This window comes from Ambystoma mexicanum, chromosome 10, assembly GCF_040938575.1.
Source record: "Ambystoma mexicanum isolate Mex_15411 chromosome 10, UKY_AmexF1_1, whole genome shotgun sequence".
Taxonomy (NCBI): domain Eukaryota; kingdom Metazoa; phylum Chordata; class Amphibia; order Caudata; family Ambystomatidae; genus Ambystoma; species Ambystoma mexicanum.
Window position 1 is genome coordinate 733859641 of NC_090932.1, and position 16632 is coordinate 733876272.

The following is a 16632-nucleotide window of genomic DNA, read 5'->3' on the forward strand; positions in this document are numbered from 1 at the left end:
AAGTAATCGCAGCCAGTGAGTTCAAAGATAGGGAGAGTCCGGTTTGTCCGGTTTGTGAAAAGCTACAGTTTTACCCGCAAGGCTACGCATTGTAGGATAAAGACATTGAACTGAAAGCTTGAATGTTTTTAGCCGGAGAGGGAGCCGATGAGAAGCGGTAACAGAGCCGTGCCGTCTGAGAAGGCGCGTTGTTAAAGGCTTCTTGAAAGATAACAGAACAGTGAATAACGAAAGCAAAATGGGTTGAAGGGCACGAGGGAAGGAGAGCGTGCAGAGATCCCCAAAGGCTAATGTGAAAGTGAATATTTTTATTAGGGCCAGTTAGGAAGTCTCCAACCCCAATTTAATAAAGGTGTCTGGGATTTGCATGGTATTGTTACAACGTTCATTGGACCCCACTGAAACAGTCTCTTCATTGTACAAGCAAAGTCCATATATCTCCTCTCTGTGCACTTTCACATGTTTCTCCATTGCTTCTATCCATGTCAGTTTTGCAATATGATCAGTCCAGAATGGTGCACATTCTGTATTCACTCCGGCCAGGACCTTATCTTCAAACCCTATCAATCCTCCCGCCATGCAACTCAGTGTTATTTTTTGCCACTTGTTTGCCTCATATTTGAGTCTTTTTACCACTAAATGTGGACTCGTAAGACACTGGATACATTTGGGATTGTTGTTGCACTGCAGTTGGTCTGGATCTGATACTTCGAGCCTTACACTCTGTGCCTGGATAGTGCCTTGTATCCTACATAGCGCTAGGTGCATTAGGCATTGAACCTCTAGAATGGATACTTCCTGTGGCAGTAAAACCTTGGGGACCCCTGATGCATGCGGTATTAATGAACAAACATAACCACTCCCATTCACTTTTTCTCTCCCCGCAATGCTCATGTCTGTGTACCAGCTATTGGACAGTTCTGGGTGGCGCACATCCTCTAACATCCAAGCCAAGCTCATGATGGGTGTCATACTTTGCCCTTTCTGTTGGTCTTTTTTAATAGTTTACTGCTTTTTATATAACCATTAACAATCCTAGTACTAGTGTTGTTATTGTAGTTGGCCTTGTGGATAAAATTGGGAAAAATAATGGCCTGACAATAAAGTCTTAACAATCCAGATTCAGTTATACGTCAGCAACAGAGACAGAACTATTATTGCTGGCATGTCAGGTAGCATTTGTACTAGTACTATTATATACTAGTGGTGGTTTGATAAACACCCCCCCTTTTTATGTGTGAACCCCATATAAAAACAGCTCCTAAATAAATGCCTGCGATATAATGCTGGGCACATAAGTACGAATACGAAAGTCTAGACACAGTATGAAAATTAACATTTTTCATGATATATAGGGATTCGTTTGAGAGCGCTGGTACTATCTTATGTTTCTGAAAAGCAATTATATTATTTAAGGAAAGATCTAATCGAGGAAAAAAATAAATAGCGAGGGAATGAGAGAAAGAAAGGGAGAGAGGGATAAGGAAAGCAAAGCAGAGTTTGGGAGGGTGCAAGAGAGCGCCCTCTGTGCAAAAGTGCGGTGTAGTTGTAACGCTCACCTGGTATCCATGGGGACGCCACTCAGCCTGGCTGGACCCTTCGCTCCCTCTCGAATCTCCTCCCTTGATAATGCTTCAGAGAGTTGGGCCTGCAATACAGGAGTGCTGGGTTCAAACTGTTCTTTGCTGCTTAACCCTCCGCCTCCCTTGAAAACCAGACCTTCCCTCAGACCTGTCCTCACCTTGGTTTTTTGTACGATGCGCTCTCCGTCCTGCTTCTAGGTGCAGGGGTGCATAGATGGAGCGGGCGTGTTGTGACCGAGTTACTTCACTGGTGCGAGCCCTGTTCGAGTCCAGACCTGCTGTGACTCCAACTTTGTTAAGGTAGGTTGCTTCTTCACAGTTTTGATATTTCAGTCTCTCTTCTCTCTTTCTTCCTCCTTATTCTTTTGCTAATGTCTCTGTTTTCTTCCCTCTAGGTGTGGGAAGTGATTTTGGCGGTGCCATGCGGATCGGCACGGAGCATGAGTTGGTGAGCGAATGCACGTTGCGCTGTGTTATTCCGAAAGTAATGTGCGGTGCGTGGCGTTAATTTGCCTTTCTGGTGCTAACCTGTGTCTCTTGTCTTGCTTGCAGGTCGGTGTAATGTTACGAAATGGATGCTGACCACGAGACGTTCGAATCAGGTAAGCGTCTTGTGATTCCTTAACAAGAATGGTTTGATGTTCACTAATGCTGTTCTTGCTTTGTCTCCTTTCCAGGTTGCAGCGCTACGGGCGAGGATGCGGCGTCCAGATGCTGGTGTTCCGGAGAAGGATGTGGCGCCTAGATGCTGGTGTTCTCTGGACCAGGTAAGGGATGGACCGAAGACAGGATGCTACTCACAGGTAAGTGCTGCTGTAGTAATGATGTTCTTGTTCTTTCAGGGTGCACGATACCAGGATTCAGCAGGTAAGGAATTCAGGAGGCAGAGCTGGACACGGTGAGCGTCCCGCTGCAACAGCACAGTAACGCGAAGCGTGTTCCTATGTTTGGGCATGGTTTATATAGCCCCAGGTATTCCAAGGCCCGACCACACCCAAAACACTAGACCGCATGGCTCAGTTCCAAGAACTGAGCCATGTGGGAGCCTTTATTTTGGACCCAGCCCATTATGAAGTCCATGTCCCATATTACCTTCACATTAAGTATGAGCCTGGCGCCAGAGGCGCCAGGACTGACTCCAGGATAGTCTTTGGCAAGGTGGCAAGGCCTTTGAGGGCATCATAAGAGACCCTAACTTGGCTCCAAGGGGGAAGACTTACTTGCCTATGAGGGTTGGGGGTAGGGATCATGACAGTAGTTCTGGTGTGCCATGGCGGTACTGATACCAAGTGGCCAAACAGGAGGTAGTTAATATGTCCCAGTACAAAATTTGGGCTGTTGGGCATAGGACATCACTATGGGGGTGCTCAGGGATGCTCTCTGGACATCCGTTGGCTGGAACCATTGGCACAGCTCCTTAACTTTGACAGCAAGGGTAGTGGAGAAGATGACCCGATATGGCCCGTTATACCTGTGGTCGCTCCACCTGCGGACAAAATTCTAAACGTAGATCAGGTCGCCTGGGAGCAACGGTTGAGTGGGTGAGGAATTCAATGGTGCAGCAGCATCAGCACCTTGTGTGTCCTCTGAAAGGGTTGTGAAATCTATTGAGACACAAGTTTAATGGGCCGTGTTAGGGTGGTCAAGTAGCTGTGAAATTCTTCTCCTAACACAGATGCTGCTCTGTGTGCGTCTGATGCTCTTCTAGCAGGACGGGGGTGTATGCATGCGATGACCAGTGACCACCTCGTGGGTTGATAAATGGTGGTCTTTGCAGGGCTATGTGCGCAAACTGAAAAGTGCTAACGGTAAGCAGTGCACTCAGTTTTTATTCAACGTGGTGCAAAGCTTGGACAGTTTACTCTTAAGCAGGCCGTTGACCCTCTCAACGGTACTGTTGGCCTGGAGGTGGTAAATGGTGCTCATTCGATGTTTAGTGCCAAGCAATGTTGCAATTTCGTTGAATAAGTGGTTTAAATAAGTGTGTGCCATTATCTGACCTTCATACATTGCACGCACCGAGGGAAAACCTTGCACACTAAAAATGTAGCTGCACATTTGGCATCTGGATGTGCACCAGGACCCAACTCCACCCATCGGGAGAAGGGACAGACGACAACAATTAAATATCAGGAACTGTTGCACCTCTAACCCATATCCGCATAGTCGATATGCAACTCGCAGAACGGCCCAGTAGGGCAGGGCACAGTACCTCTTATTGTTGGTAATGTCATCCCTGTGCTCTAATTCTGACATGCGGTGCAGTGAATAACGAAACTGGTCAAGTGCTCCTCGAAATTTGGGACAAACCAGTCTTCTTGGATGTCTGCAGCGATATGCTGCTTAGAGATATGCAATCGATGATGAAGTAACTTGTGTGGCATGACTGCTTTCTCCGTTATTTCCTGTCTCCATAAGAAGTCAGTAGGGGATAGTTTGCACCATCTTTTTTTTTTAAAGTTATATTTATTGGTTTTACAACATATAACTTGAAACATTCCCAACCACATCCCCCAACTCCCCCTTCCACCACTCCTCCCTCCGGGAATTTCCTTGCCATCAGTCTTGGTGGATGAGGCTTTTTATCCTCTATCTTAGTTCAACATGTCCAATATCTTTATTTTGTGTGGGCACCATTGCTCCATATAGTCACTTTGGAGGTATGCAAGGCTTACGCCCCAATCGTCTCAGAATTTTTGATGGGCTCCCTGTATGTTGTATTTTATGCGCTCCATCGCCAGGTGTGTCCATACTCTCCTTATCCAGTGCTATGGGCGGATGTTTTTGTTTTCATTTTTGGGCTATTTCCAGCCACGTGGCAATCAGTAGACCCATAAAATTACGTTTTTGCGTTTTAGTTAAGTGTTTGTCTTTGGGTTCCCATAGTCCACATAGCCATATTTCTTCTCCTATATTCCCCATAGATGGGAACATCTTTTTCATATGTGTCTGGACTTCTTCCCAGTACTGTTGTAGTTTTGGACATTCCCACCAGATATGTCGCCAGTCCCCTTCTCCTCCACATTCCCTCCAACATTTGTTTGGGGAGTTCTGATAAAATCTGTTGAGTCTTTCTGGCGTGTAGTGGCATTGTAGGAGCATTTCCATCCACATTTTTGTCTGCATCACCTTAGTTAGTTTTGGTATCATCACCCATATGTATTCCCATCGCTCCCTGGGAAGCGTGATTAGTAGGGTCTTCTCCCATCTTTTAATTTATGGCCATTTTATTTCTTCCTCTGAGGTATTTATATATTTATAGACGATTGACACAAACTTTTTTGTTCCCGGGTGTGTCATTATATACTGTTCGAAGGGAGTTAGCTCCCTCATTGCGGCTTCTTTGATCCTAGGCGTGCCCAACCAATGGTGCAGTTGGTCATATTTGTATTTATCATTGGCGTTCAGATTTAGTAGCGCTTTACACTCCTCGAGTCCTTATTTTTTGCTCCTGGTACATGTCCCTGACCATTTTACACCCCCCAACCTCTCATTCTTGAAATGACCTTTTCTCCATTCCCAGTGGGAATTCAGGATTGTTGAATAGGGGCATGAATGGGGCTGGGTCTTTAGTTAAAGTGTCTTTCTGTGTGGCCTTATCCCATATTTCTACGGTTGCTTTCATTATTTCGCTAATGTGCACGTTTGAGTATCTATGTTTTTTCGGTAGCCAGAGTAGGTGTCTGATGGGTGTCGTTGCCACTGCTCTGCCGCCCACAGCTTTTGGGAGTTGTCTGGGATCCATTCTTTCAGTACCCATAACTGGGCCGCTTCATAATACTTCCTAAAGTGCAGTAGAGCACAGCTGCCTTCATTCCTTGAGGTCGTGAGCACCGCGCTTGACACCCTCAGGGTTTTCCCTTGCCAGATATAGCACATTGTAATTTTCGATAAGAATTTTTAAAAAGCTGGAAGACTTCTTATCGGTATGGCTTGGAATAGATATTGCAGTTTAGTCAGTATGGTCATTTTGATAGCTGTTATCCTCCCCCACCAAGATATCGACATGGGGTTCCATCTGGTCAGTTCCCGTTTAATTTGTTGTAGCATTTGGGGGTAGTTTTGCGACTATAGGTCTTGAACCTTTCTTGTCAGAGTAATTCCCAAATATTTCACCCCTATGTTCGCTGTCATGATCACTGCTTCCAAGGAGCCAGGACCAGCCCAACGTCCTTGGAAGCAGGCCCCTAACCCTAATCCTAGGCACCAGCCGGTCCCCACTGGGACCTTTTGGACCTTGTCCTGGAGCCGGTGGCACCAGGCTCATCAAAACCATTGGTCCCGGCACTGGAAGCGCCGGGCTCATAAGAGGTGTGAGGATGCTTGGGTGGACTTACCTGCAGCAGACCATGCTGCTTACTTACCAGCCACTTAGAAGCTATCTAAGAACAGGAACTACTTTCTTACCTGGGTGGGGCAGCTCCACTCCCTGGATACAGCACTGGAACTCTTCTGGAAACTGGAACTCTTTTCTTACCTAGGCGGGGCCGTGGAAGAAGACGCCTCATCACTCCAAGGCTATTTAAACCACACCCGATAGATGAAGCGTGCTTCGCGTTATTCTGCATCTGCAGCAGAACGCTCACCGAGTCTGCTCCGGCTTTTCTTCTTCTGATCCTGGACCTGCAAGAATCCTACTTACCATTTCAGTATCCAGACATCATCAGCACCTGCAAAGAACAGAAACAACAGGTTAGCAAGGCGAACTTTACACGCAGTACTTACTCACCTGATCCATTGGCTGCGGCCGTTTCTTCACGCCGCATCTCCACCTGCAAAGGCAAAAGCATTGCCATACTTACCGGCACGCTGTGGATTCCGGATTTCTTCATTCTGCATCGCCGCCTGTAAAGACAAAGTATCGTTAACAACTTACTGGCATTCCGCGGACTCCGCCGCTGCAAACCAACATCTGAAAGGCAAAAGAAAAGTCATTAAGCAGGTATTTACTTACGTCCATCACGCTCGTCGCAATCAAACGCCTGCAAATACTCCGGCGTCTCTTTAACACGAACTAAGCTGCAAGGAAAGAGACAATTAGAGCGCTTGCCATACTTACGAACTTCCAGGCGCTTCACTTCATCTTCCATCTCAAGAGCCCTGCAATACATAAGGGAAAAGCATTATATAGAGTCTGCATATAAACGTGCCACGCATTTAAAGACTATAAAGACAAAAGGTGTCCAGAAACTCACCGCTCGTGCAGACAACGACGGTAACCATCCTCTGAATTCAAGAGGCCTATGTTTCACCAGTGAAGGAACTGGCAACGGCACCCTGCACCAGACGCAGATGGAGAGCCCAGCATTCACCTATATAAGGTGAGCACGTTGACCTGGGGGCTCTACGAAAAAGCTGGGAAGAGAGAGAGAGAGAGGGACATTCAACTATCCAGACCATTAACCCCCATATTCTTTCACCTGCAGAAACCTCACTCTTCGAGTCCGACACACAGTGCGAAGAGGTTCGACCCCAGAAGCCAATCGAGTCCTGCACATCACTTTTCGAGTCACAGACAGCTTCCTGCCAAGACCCACGCCTCCGTGGGAATCAGGTGAGCGTTACATTCGCTACCTTCAGGTGCAGGTCTGACGCTACCTTGTGTATGTATGGAGTGTCCCCTGCCTGTGTTAGGATTTCTGATTTCTGCCTATTGAATTTTAGGCCTGATAGGGAGCCAAATGTTTTGATTTCATGCATACGGTGTGGGAGGGACTTCTCTGGTTCCCCCAGAGCAGGGGTCCCCAACCTTTTGTGGCCAATGAGCAACTTATCTGTATGAAATGAAATGGTGAGCAACAGCTGAACCTCAATGTAAAATATCAGCGTTCAGGTGTTAGCAAATTGATTGTTAATCAAATTAAAATCCAACTGAAGTTAATATCACAAAAACGGCACGTTAATGTGCAACAATAAACCATTTTTGCATTGGGTCTCTCTCCTGTCTTTTCCTGCTTCCCTCAAGATCTTTATTTCTTTGAATGTTTTGAAATGGTGCATTTGTGTGCACATGATTGAGTAACATTTTTGTCGAAATCTAGTAGGATTTAAATACTTCTTTACAGGTTCTTTTTTATAGGATGCCCCCCCCCCCCCAAACCATTTTTTTAAACACAGAAGCATAGAAGTATTTGGCAGAATTTTTAACTGCATGTGAAAAACCATTTCAAATAAATGCTCCTAAGCGACCGAGTGTAGCGAGGGAGCCTGAATCACACTAGGAGGGTTCGGGGGGGTTCTCCCCCGAGAACTTTTTTAAAAAAATGTGTTAAAATGGTAAATTTTACAGCACACTGTCTGACAAATTGGGCAAAATGGCACACAGTTTACTGCTCGTTTTGTAGGGTAACACATGAAAAATGTACATTAGATAGCAAGTCACTAACCATGCACAGGAGCATGTTTCCGAAATATTTTTTATGATGCCATTCCCCACAATATATACCAATATTATGTCAGTGTAAAGAAACGTTCATGTTTCTGCCCCAACATGTCTGTGCGGGCTGGACCAATTTATGCCAGTATTCATGTAAGAACACTCGTGTTGAGTTTGACATAATGCCAAAATAAATGCCATGCCCCTTTAAGAAAACCTCTCCATACATGACTTCAGCAATGCAGTCTTATACCCCACCAATGACACCAATGTTTTGCCGAGAATGCTAGAGAAAGAACACTGCCATTGTACATGTACTGGCTTCCTCAATGCCCCCCCTCCACCACTATCTGGCTTTCTTGCTCCCCCAGCCACAGGAACACATTAATATTCTCATTAATACACATTCACGCGAACAAGTATACACAGTCACACTGCTTTCTCATTCCCTCACACACGCACCTAAACACCACACTACAAAATCCAAACTGTATTCTCATTCACATGCACAACCATTCATCCATTCAATCATAGATGACTACGACATACACACCACAGCCATCTCATTCACATGCAGACTTAGACATGTCACACAGACCTGAGGCTTATATTCACTCATACATACACACAAATCAAAACATGATTTTCTAGTTACCCAGGCTGCTAGACACTCCTGCTGTAGGCTCCAATGTTGCATGTCTGGCTAATGTTCACCCCAAAGCCAGGAACCAAGAAGCATGGAGAGCTTCCTGGTTCTGACAGATGTGGTGAAGCCAGAGCGCTACCCTTTTGCCACCCCAGGCCAAAGAAATGTAGGGGTGGTGCAGGAGTGGCCTTGCACAGATTTCAACTGCAGCCTGCAAACCCCAATGGGCCATGCAAGGCGGCGGAAACAAAATGACCCTGGCCTTCCATGACTCATAGAGCAGGTGTGCTGGGATACTGTAGTTTAGTGACATGGAATTCAATCCAGGAGCTCTCCTTCTGAGGGAGGGATCATGTTTTAGCTAAGCTTGCTTCTGGCTCATCCATAATGCTTAGCAAGTCAGCAACCTGTTGCCACTTATGAATGAAAACCCCTGCACAAAAGGAAAAAAAATGGTAAAAAATGAGTATGATTTACTACATACCTCTTTGCAAGGGTTTTTATTGTTCACACTCAAATGTGCTTAATGTTTAGCAATGGAGCAGGTTAACACACACAATAACAGTAACGTTAGTCAACACTTTGTAGGAGTCAAATGTCTCTTAACCGGTGGGCTTGATGTTTCTTACCCAAGGATTTTTTTGAAAATTGTTGAACCAATTTAATACTTTGATGCTCATGATAACAGTAAACTTAGCCACAACGTTGTAGGATTTAAATACCTCTTTGTAGGGCGAGGGAGAGTTGAGAGTTAACCTCCCAAGCATTTATTTTGAAATGTAACAGAAGGTGCATATCTATGCACATAAGGACAGTAAACTGGGCCAAATTCTGTAAGGGTGGGTGAGCATTGGTCATGGACATTGAAATTCATAAAGAGTAAATGCATAACACTTTAATCAGATTAAGTTTAACTTTCAAATGTCTTTTAAAATAACATAAGAGAGCCTCTAGACATGAAAGTTATTCAGATTGATATTCCCCAACCAGGATCCATACATTGATTTCAGATTGTTCATGCAATGCAGAACATGTTACCTCATGGAGTGATGGTTCCTATTTCAGCTATGTTTAACAACAATGCATTTGCAATTTCGAAGCAAACATCAGTAACTGATGGATGTGAAAGTAGCTACACGTTCAAAGGTACAAAATGGAAAAATCTCTTTCAAAGTCTTTGATGCAAGTGTCCAGATCTGTGGCATAATACCTATATTTACAGTTGCTAACTTTCTCAAGTCTGGAAAGAGATTTTAAATGCCTTTTCAGACATCCTTAAATGCAAGTGTAATTTGAATGCATTAGCAATTTTAGAGCATTCAGTTTGAATATTAAGTCACTTCGCAAACATTTTCTAATGATTGAATATCTTGCCATGTGTAAAGTAAAAACATCATCCAGGTCAAGTTATAATAATTTGAGTGCATTTGAATGTAAGTTGTTAACACCAATGTAGTTTAGTGTGAAACTTGACACTTCATATTTTCGGCCAATTTGTCAAAGTTGGGGGTGTAATGGGTTACTGCAAGTTTCATGCAGTCATTTAGATGTGTGTTGGTCAACCGAGATCGGTATTTTGATTTCAAAATCTTCATTGTAAAAAATCCAGACTCACATAAGTAAGTTGACCCAAAACAAGCAAGCAAACACTGAGAGGATTGCTTCAGAAGTGGGTATTTGGACTTTTGAACCATGGCCCAAATTTCGGTGTGTGATGATCTTGCTTTCAGATGCAAGTCTGCTTGCAGAGTAATAATTTCCATTTCAAGGTCTGGGATGCTTAATCTGAATGCATTTGCAATTTGAGATGCAGTGTCAGTGACATCAGTTTCCATGAATGGGTTGGTTATAAAAGTAGCCACAGGTTCAATGATCATGAAATCAGAAAAACTTTTCTCAAAGTCTTTTCTGATCAGGTCGAGATGTTCAGCATACATATCTTTTTCATAAACAGCACTTTCCCTTACTAACTTTTCCAGACTGGGAAAGTGAGTCAAGATACCCTTTTCCATTTGAGTCATCCATAAATTCAGTTTGACTTTAAATGCATTAACTGACCCAATAAGTTCTGTTATTGTTTTATCTTGCCGTTGGAGTTCAAGGTTGAGAGCATTCAGTTTAGATGTCAAATCATTAAGAAAAGCCAAATCAGATAACCATTTAGGGTTACTGAGTTGCTCAACTTGTTCCCCTCTTCCTTCTAAAAACACAATAATTTCAGGTAGGAGATCCAGAAATCTTTGCAGTACTTTACCCCTGCTAAGCCATCGTACCCCTGTATGGAAGAGTAGAAAACCATATTGAGCATCCATTTCATCTAGAAGTGATTTGAAAAGTCGGTTTTGCAATGACCTTGCACGTATAGAATTGACAATTTTTAAAACGACAGTCATGACATGCTGATAATTGAGTACCTTGGAACACAGTGACTGTTGGTGAATAATGCAGTGATAACTTCTGAATTCTGGAAAGTCTGGATCTCTTCTGCAAAGAGCAACAAAACCAATATTCCGCCCTACCATGGCTGGTGCACCATCTGTTACTGCCACAAGTTTCTGAAGTGGCATATTGATGTCTTTTATAAACATTTTGAAAGCTTGATAAATGTCTTCTCCTCTTGTCTTCCCCATAAGTGGAAGAACTGCTAATATGTCTTCTTTCACACTGCTATCTTCAAACACCATTCTAATAAAAATAGATAGCTGGGCAGTATCTTCTATATCAGTTGATTCATCAAACTGCAAACTCATAAAATCACACTTTTCTAAATCACTCCTAAGCTGAAGGTCAACATCTTCTGACATTACCTCAATTCTACGAACCACTGTGTTTCCTGAGAGCTGGACATCTTTAATGGCAGCTATTATTTGAGAGTAATTGTTAAAGTCCTGGAACAATGAATCAGCAGTTGCAAGCATAGCTTCTTTTACTATTCCACCATCTTCAAATGGTTTCTTCTTTTTTGCAAGAATATGGGCCACTTTCAATGATGCCACAGTTGCTGCTTTTGAATGAGAAACTGTTTTCTTAAAAATTGATTGCTGAGCACTCAATGCAGTTTTAAGCTCTTTAACTCGTGCTCGCCTAAGATTACTGTTGGTTGGGTAGTCTATGTCATATGACTTATGAACTGTGTTAAAATGCCTTTCCAAATTGCATTTCTTCCCAACTGAAACACTTGCTTGACAAATTAAACATATAGCTTTCCCTTTGAAACTTGTGAAGAAATATTGTTCTTCCCATTCATCCCTAAAAGTATATGAATATGTTCTTGATTTCTTCAGTGGTGGGGAGGTAGAGGTAGAAGCCATTTTGTTTCACCAGTCTACACCTGACAAGAGTACAAGTTGAAGTTCTGAGTCACCTCAGCTGTGTAAATAACTGGAAAAAGAAAGAAAAGACTGATTGTTACCGACTACAATTCTTTGCACCCCCCCCCCAATGTATTATGGCCCCTCCTGCTTATTTATGTGGCTCTATCTTTTATGAAACATTTTGCCTTGTTAGTTACTACTACCGGCCCACCTATCACATTCATCACTATCCTATCGCAACACTGATGTTTTCCTACTGATTGACTCTTGTGCATTCCCTTCTTCTCAGCAGTGCTGACATATGAAGTGCATCGAGGCTCCCAATAGTGGCAGACAAGCACTGGACAAGACCACTTAGGTATTATTCTACACCACAGAGTAGTGTTATATTTCAGCATGGTTCCTGAGCGACTCAAGGAGCACATACGAATAAAAAAAATAATAACAATGAAATAGTTGTTTGATTCTTTTATCTTTCAGAGAGTTTGGGTGGCAATCAACACTTATTGTTGCCCTGGTATACAGGTGAAAGCTGTTGAGCACACAAGGGGAGCTTGTGACACCCATGGGTTCCCTAGGCCTCCTTGGGTGCTCATTACCCCACTTGACAACTGTTGGGAGTTGTAAATAGCTCAGCCCAAGGTGGTAAGTGCCAACCTTGACTGTCCTATGTCACATGCGCTGCCTCCGCCATCCTTAGGTGAACGCTTAGGTGCCTTAGGACACTCCAGGATTTCTGAGGACTGCAATAGGTTAGTCATGAGCTGTGGAGATCCTAGGTTACAAATTAACCTTATTTTATCATGTTATCAAAATGTTGGGTCAGACATCCATGCTTTTCTTCAGAAACCCTCCATAGTCGGTGTCCAGTACAATATTGTGTTCGAGTTGCAAGGTCACGTCCTGGGGGGGTGGGGTGAGGGGGATTGTGTGTATTTGTGTGTGTACTAAGAGGTTGTGTGTGATCTGTGGGGTTGTGTCAGTATGTGGAATGTTGGCTTGTGATATGAATACTTTTTCAGTCCTGGACACAGTCCTAAACTTGTCTTATGTGAACAGGGTGTAATCCACCCAGTCTTGTTTTTCTTTGTATTCTGGTACTTATAGGATACAATTCCCAGAGTGTGGTGAAAAAAGCAGAACTAAAGTGTGTGTGTGTGTGTGTGTGTGTGTGTGTGTGTGTGTGTGTGTGTGTGTGTGTGTGTGTGTGTGTGTGTGTGTGTGTGTGTGTGTGTGTGTGTGTGTGTGTGTGTGTGTGTGTGTGTGTGTGTGTGTGTGTGTGTGTGTGTGTGTGTGTGTGTGTGTGTGTGTGTGTGTGTGTGTGTGTGTGTGTGTGTGTGTGTGTGTGTGTGTGTGTGTGTGTGTGTGTGTGTGTGTGTGTGTGTGTGTGTGTGTGTGTGTGTGTGTGTATATATATATATATATATATATATATATATATATAGAAGGGGGAAATGGATCTGCTAATGTGAGAGCCTTTCTGTTTAATAGAATTATAAGAGAGGTGGTTAAGTTCTCTGCCAGTGATATATTTTTGTGTTCACATGAAAAGTGTTGTCTTATGCAATGTGTCATTATGGTCCCAGCTGTCCATGCTTGTGGGGTGATGAGCAGGGCGCCTGGTGATTTGGTAATTGGGTGTCACAGTATTAAATAGCTCCTATGATGCCATGTTTGTCAGGAACATTGAACACCATGGCCCTCATTACGACCCTGGCGGAAAGTGACTGACCGGACCGCCACAGCGTAAATAGCGTTTCCGCCATTGCACGAAGGAGCAAAGTGCGACCCATCGGGCACGAGCACCACGCCATGGCGGAAGTGCAAAGTCCGCGATGGCGGAAATGACCCCAAAACGGCCCACACCGCCGCCGTACGGCGCCCTAGGTGCAATACCGCCACCCATCTTAGCGGACACCGCAGTGAGCGCCAACCGGAAAATACGGTGACCGTAAATATACGGAAACGGAAGTAAAAACATGGGCCCGGAACGGGAAACATCCCGCCGTACACCTATAAAACCACAAAATCCACACAACCACTAAAAACACTACCCTGAAACACACCCCAACCCGTCATCCACCCTAGCGAAACCAAGAAAAATGGGAAAAGTAGCGAAGAAAGCGTGCGACCGCAAGCGGCAGGTCCACTTCTCCCGTGAGGAACTCACCGTGCTAACAGAGACCCTCCAGGAGAATGCTGCCATCGTCTTCTCCACGCAAATGACCAGGACGGCACTTGCAAACAAGAAGGCCATATGGGCTCTGGTGGCACAGCGGGTAAGTGCGGTGGGGACCGCACCCCACAGCAATGCAGAAAGCGATGGGACGACCTGCGGATACGCGTCCGTAGCATACTTTCTGCCAACCGCAACATTGCCACAGCCACCGGGGGAGGTCCTGAATCACCCATCAAGTTGACCCCCTGGGAAGAAATCTGTGCCTCCACCATTGGAATGGAGAGCATAGAGGGAGTCGGAGGGATGGAGAAAGGAGTGCAGAGGGGGCTTGCAATAGCGACTGCCCACTGACAATGAGCATCTTTGGACACTGGTGTTCGGGGGGAGGTAGGAGGGTGGAGGGGGTGTTTTGGGCTCACTTGGGTGGCGGGTCGATAGGGTGTTCAACATGATATCACATATGCCATAAACAGTGCACGATCAACCAATGAGATGTGTGGACAATGATCTTTGTGTACTAGGCCATCATAGGCGTACAGTCCATATTGTGCATGTACCAGACACACACAGTGCCACGAGTACCGTGTCCATGTATCAGCCACCAGGCGTGAGTGCTAGAAGCATGCATCAATGAGATGCTGACGAATGTCACGGCCCTCCGGTGCCTCGCAGACTCCTTGAGGTGCTGCCACATCCCCACCCTCATCATGACCACCTTCAGGTGCTTGCAGTTCTGCGTCAGGGGGCATGGGCACATTTCTACGTACGCACATGTTGTGGAGCATGACACATGCCATGACCATCTTTGCAACCTTCTCATGGCGGTACAGGAGTGCCCCGCCAGACCTGCTGAGGCAGCGGAAACGAGTCTTCAGTAGGCCGAATGCCTGTTCAATGACTACACGGGTACGTGAGTGGGCATGGTTGTAGTCCTCCTCATGCTGGTCCCGTGGGTTCCGGACTGGTGTGAGGAGCCATCTCTTCAGTGGATATCCAGCATCACCTGTATGTGGACGATAAACGTATGATGTGGAATGCCATTGCTACGTACGCACCCCCCCCCCCCTTCCTGCCAGGTCATTGCCGAATCACATACCCCACTTTATCATGCATGTAATGAGACTCACCGAGTAGCCAGGATCTGTTCCCTGCGTGTCGCTCCATGTAGCGTGGTATTGTAGAGTTCAAGACCATAGAATCATGGGTTGATCCAGGGAATCGGGCACAACAATGTGTAATGATCCTGTTGGAGTCACACACCATTTGTACATTCAGGGAATGAAATTGTTTTCGGTTGCGGTACTGGGCCTCCATGGCATGTGGGACGACCAATTCCACATGGGTGCAGTCGATGGCACCAATGCAACCCGGTATGCCGGCAAGTGCATGGAATCCCACTTTTGTGTTGGTAATTTCCTGCTCCGAGCGTGGTAGAGAGATGTAGTCGTCTGCGTGCTGCAGGAGGGCATCGAGCACTTGCAATAGTGTCCGTGAGAACAGTGGCTGAGAAATGCCATGCAACTGTCCGACTGTGTGCTGGTAGGTGCCTGTGGCCAGGAAGTGTAGTACAGACACCACCTTCAGTAGGGGTGGGATGGCGGTTGGGCTATCTATCATGCTGACAAGGTCAGCCTGTGTCATGTCCACAATGGCGGTTATGGTGTCCCGGTCCAAACGGTAGAGGGTGTGGATCTGCTCATCAGTGAGGTTGAACGGATGTGCTCGGAGACGTGGGATTGCGGGCTGCCTGCGTGGTGGTAGTGGCTGTGCTGGCGGCCCTTGCTGGCCCTGCCTTGGCCTCCTCCTCCTCCTGCATCCCCTCCGTGCGGCCGGTTGTAGTTGATGTTCGTCTTCTTCTTGGAGTTGGAGTACTTGCAGTGCTATCAGGTCCCCCAGGGCCAACATCGCGAGTCCTGCCGGTAGCATTTCGGAGTGGGTGTGGTTGTGGGAGGAGACTGGGTGTGCAATTTATGTGTCTTCAGGCTGTATGGCCTCCACCTGTGGTGATTCATTCCACCTGTGCAAGCTGCTCTCCCCTTTGGCCGAGCACGTCCCGCACACAACGCTGCAATTCGAGGAATGGCATCTTGCTATAGCAATCATGTATTTGTACCCGATGGCCGTGTAACATTTGTTGATATGTACATTCGGCTATGGTCCCATTGTTTCACATACAATCTTTGCAGTCGCGAACAGACTTGTGAAGGGTCAGTGGAACGTAGTACTCGAGTAACGGTGGGCCCTCATGCATCACTGTACCGAGTTGCACCGACGGGCGGGGCGTCCCATTTGTGGGTGAAGGCAGTTGCCATTTTCACACACAGCCGCACTAGATGGATTAATTTGTGATTTCAAACGGCCACAGATGCCTTTTCGACGTGATGTTGCAAATGAGGAATTCGAAGGGCGGCGCTTTCGGTTTTCAGCTAGCGGCGAGGAGATGCCCACAGGTCTGACTGCAAATATAACGTTCTATTGTTCAATGTCCTTGAGACAGGGGCCATGGCGAGGATGCAATGATTGATATGAATAGT

The 16632-nt window shown here is 45.6% G+C and overlaps 1 protein-coding gene across 1 annotated transcript; it reads right to left on the reverse strand.

Annotated features, from left to right (window-relative positions):
- Window positions 1–10062: 10062 nt before the first annotated feature.
- On the reverse strand, window positions 10063–11916 carry LOC138492914 (general transcription factor II-I repeat domain-containing protein 2-like). The gene has a single exon (XM_069620215.1). It carries the CDS (start codon window positions 11914–11916, stop codon window positions 10063–10065), a length of 1854 nt encoding a protein of 617 aa, XP_069476316.1.
- Between the last annotated feature and the right edge of the window lie 4716 nt (window positions 11917–16632).

What these genes read in the sequence shown, in the direction of transcription:
- LOC138492914 (XM_069620215.1), bottom strand. Translation starts at nt 11,916, where the DNA reads ATGGCTTCTACCTCTACCTCCCCACCACTGAAGAAATCAAGAACATAT.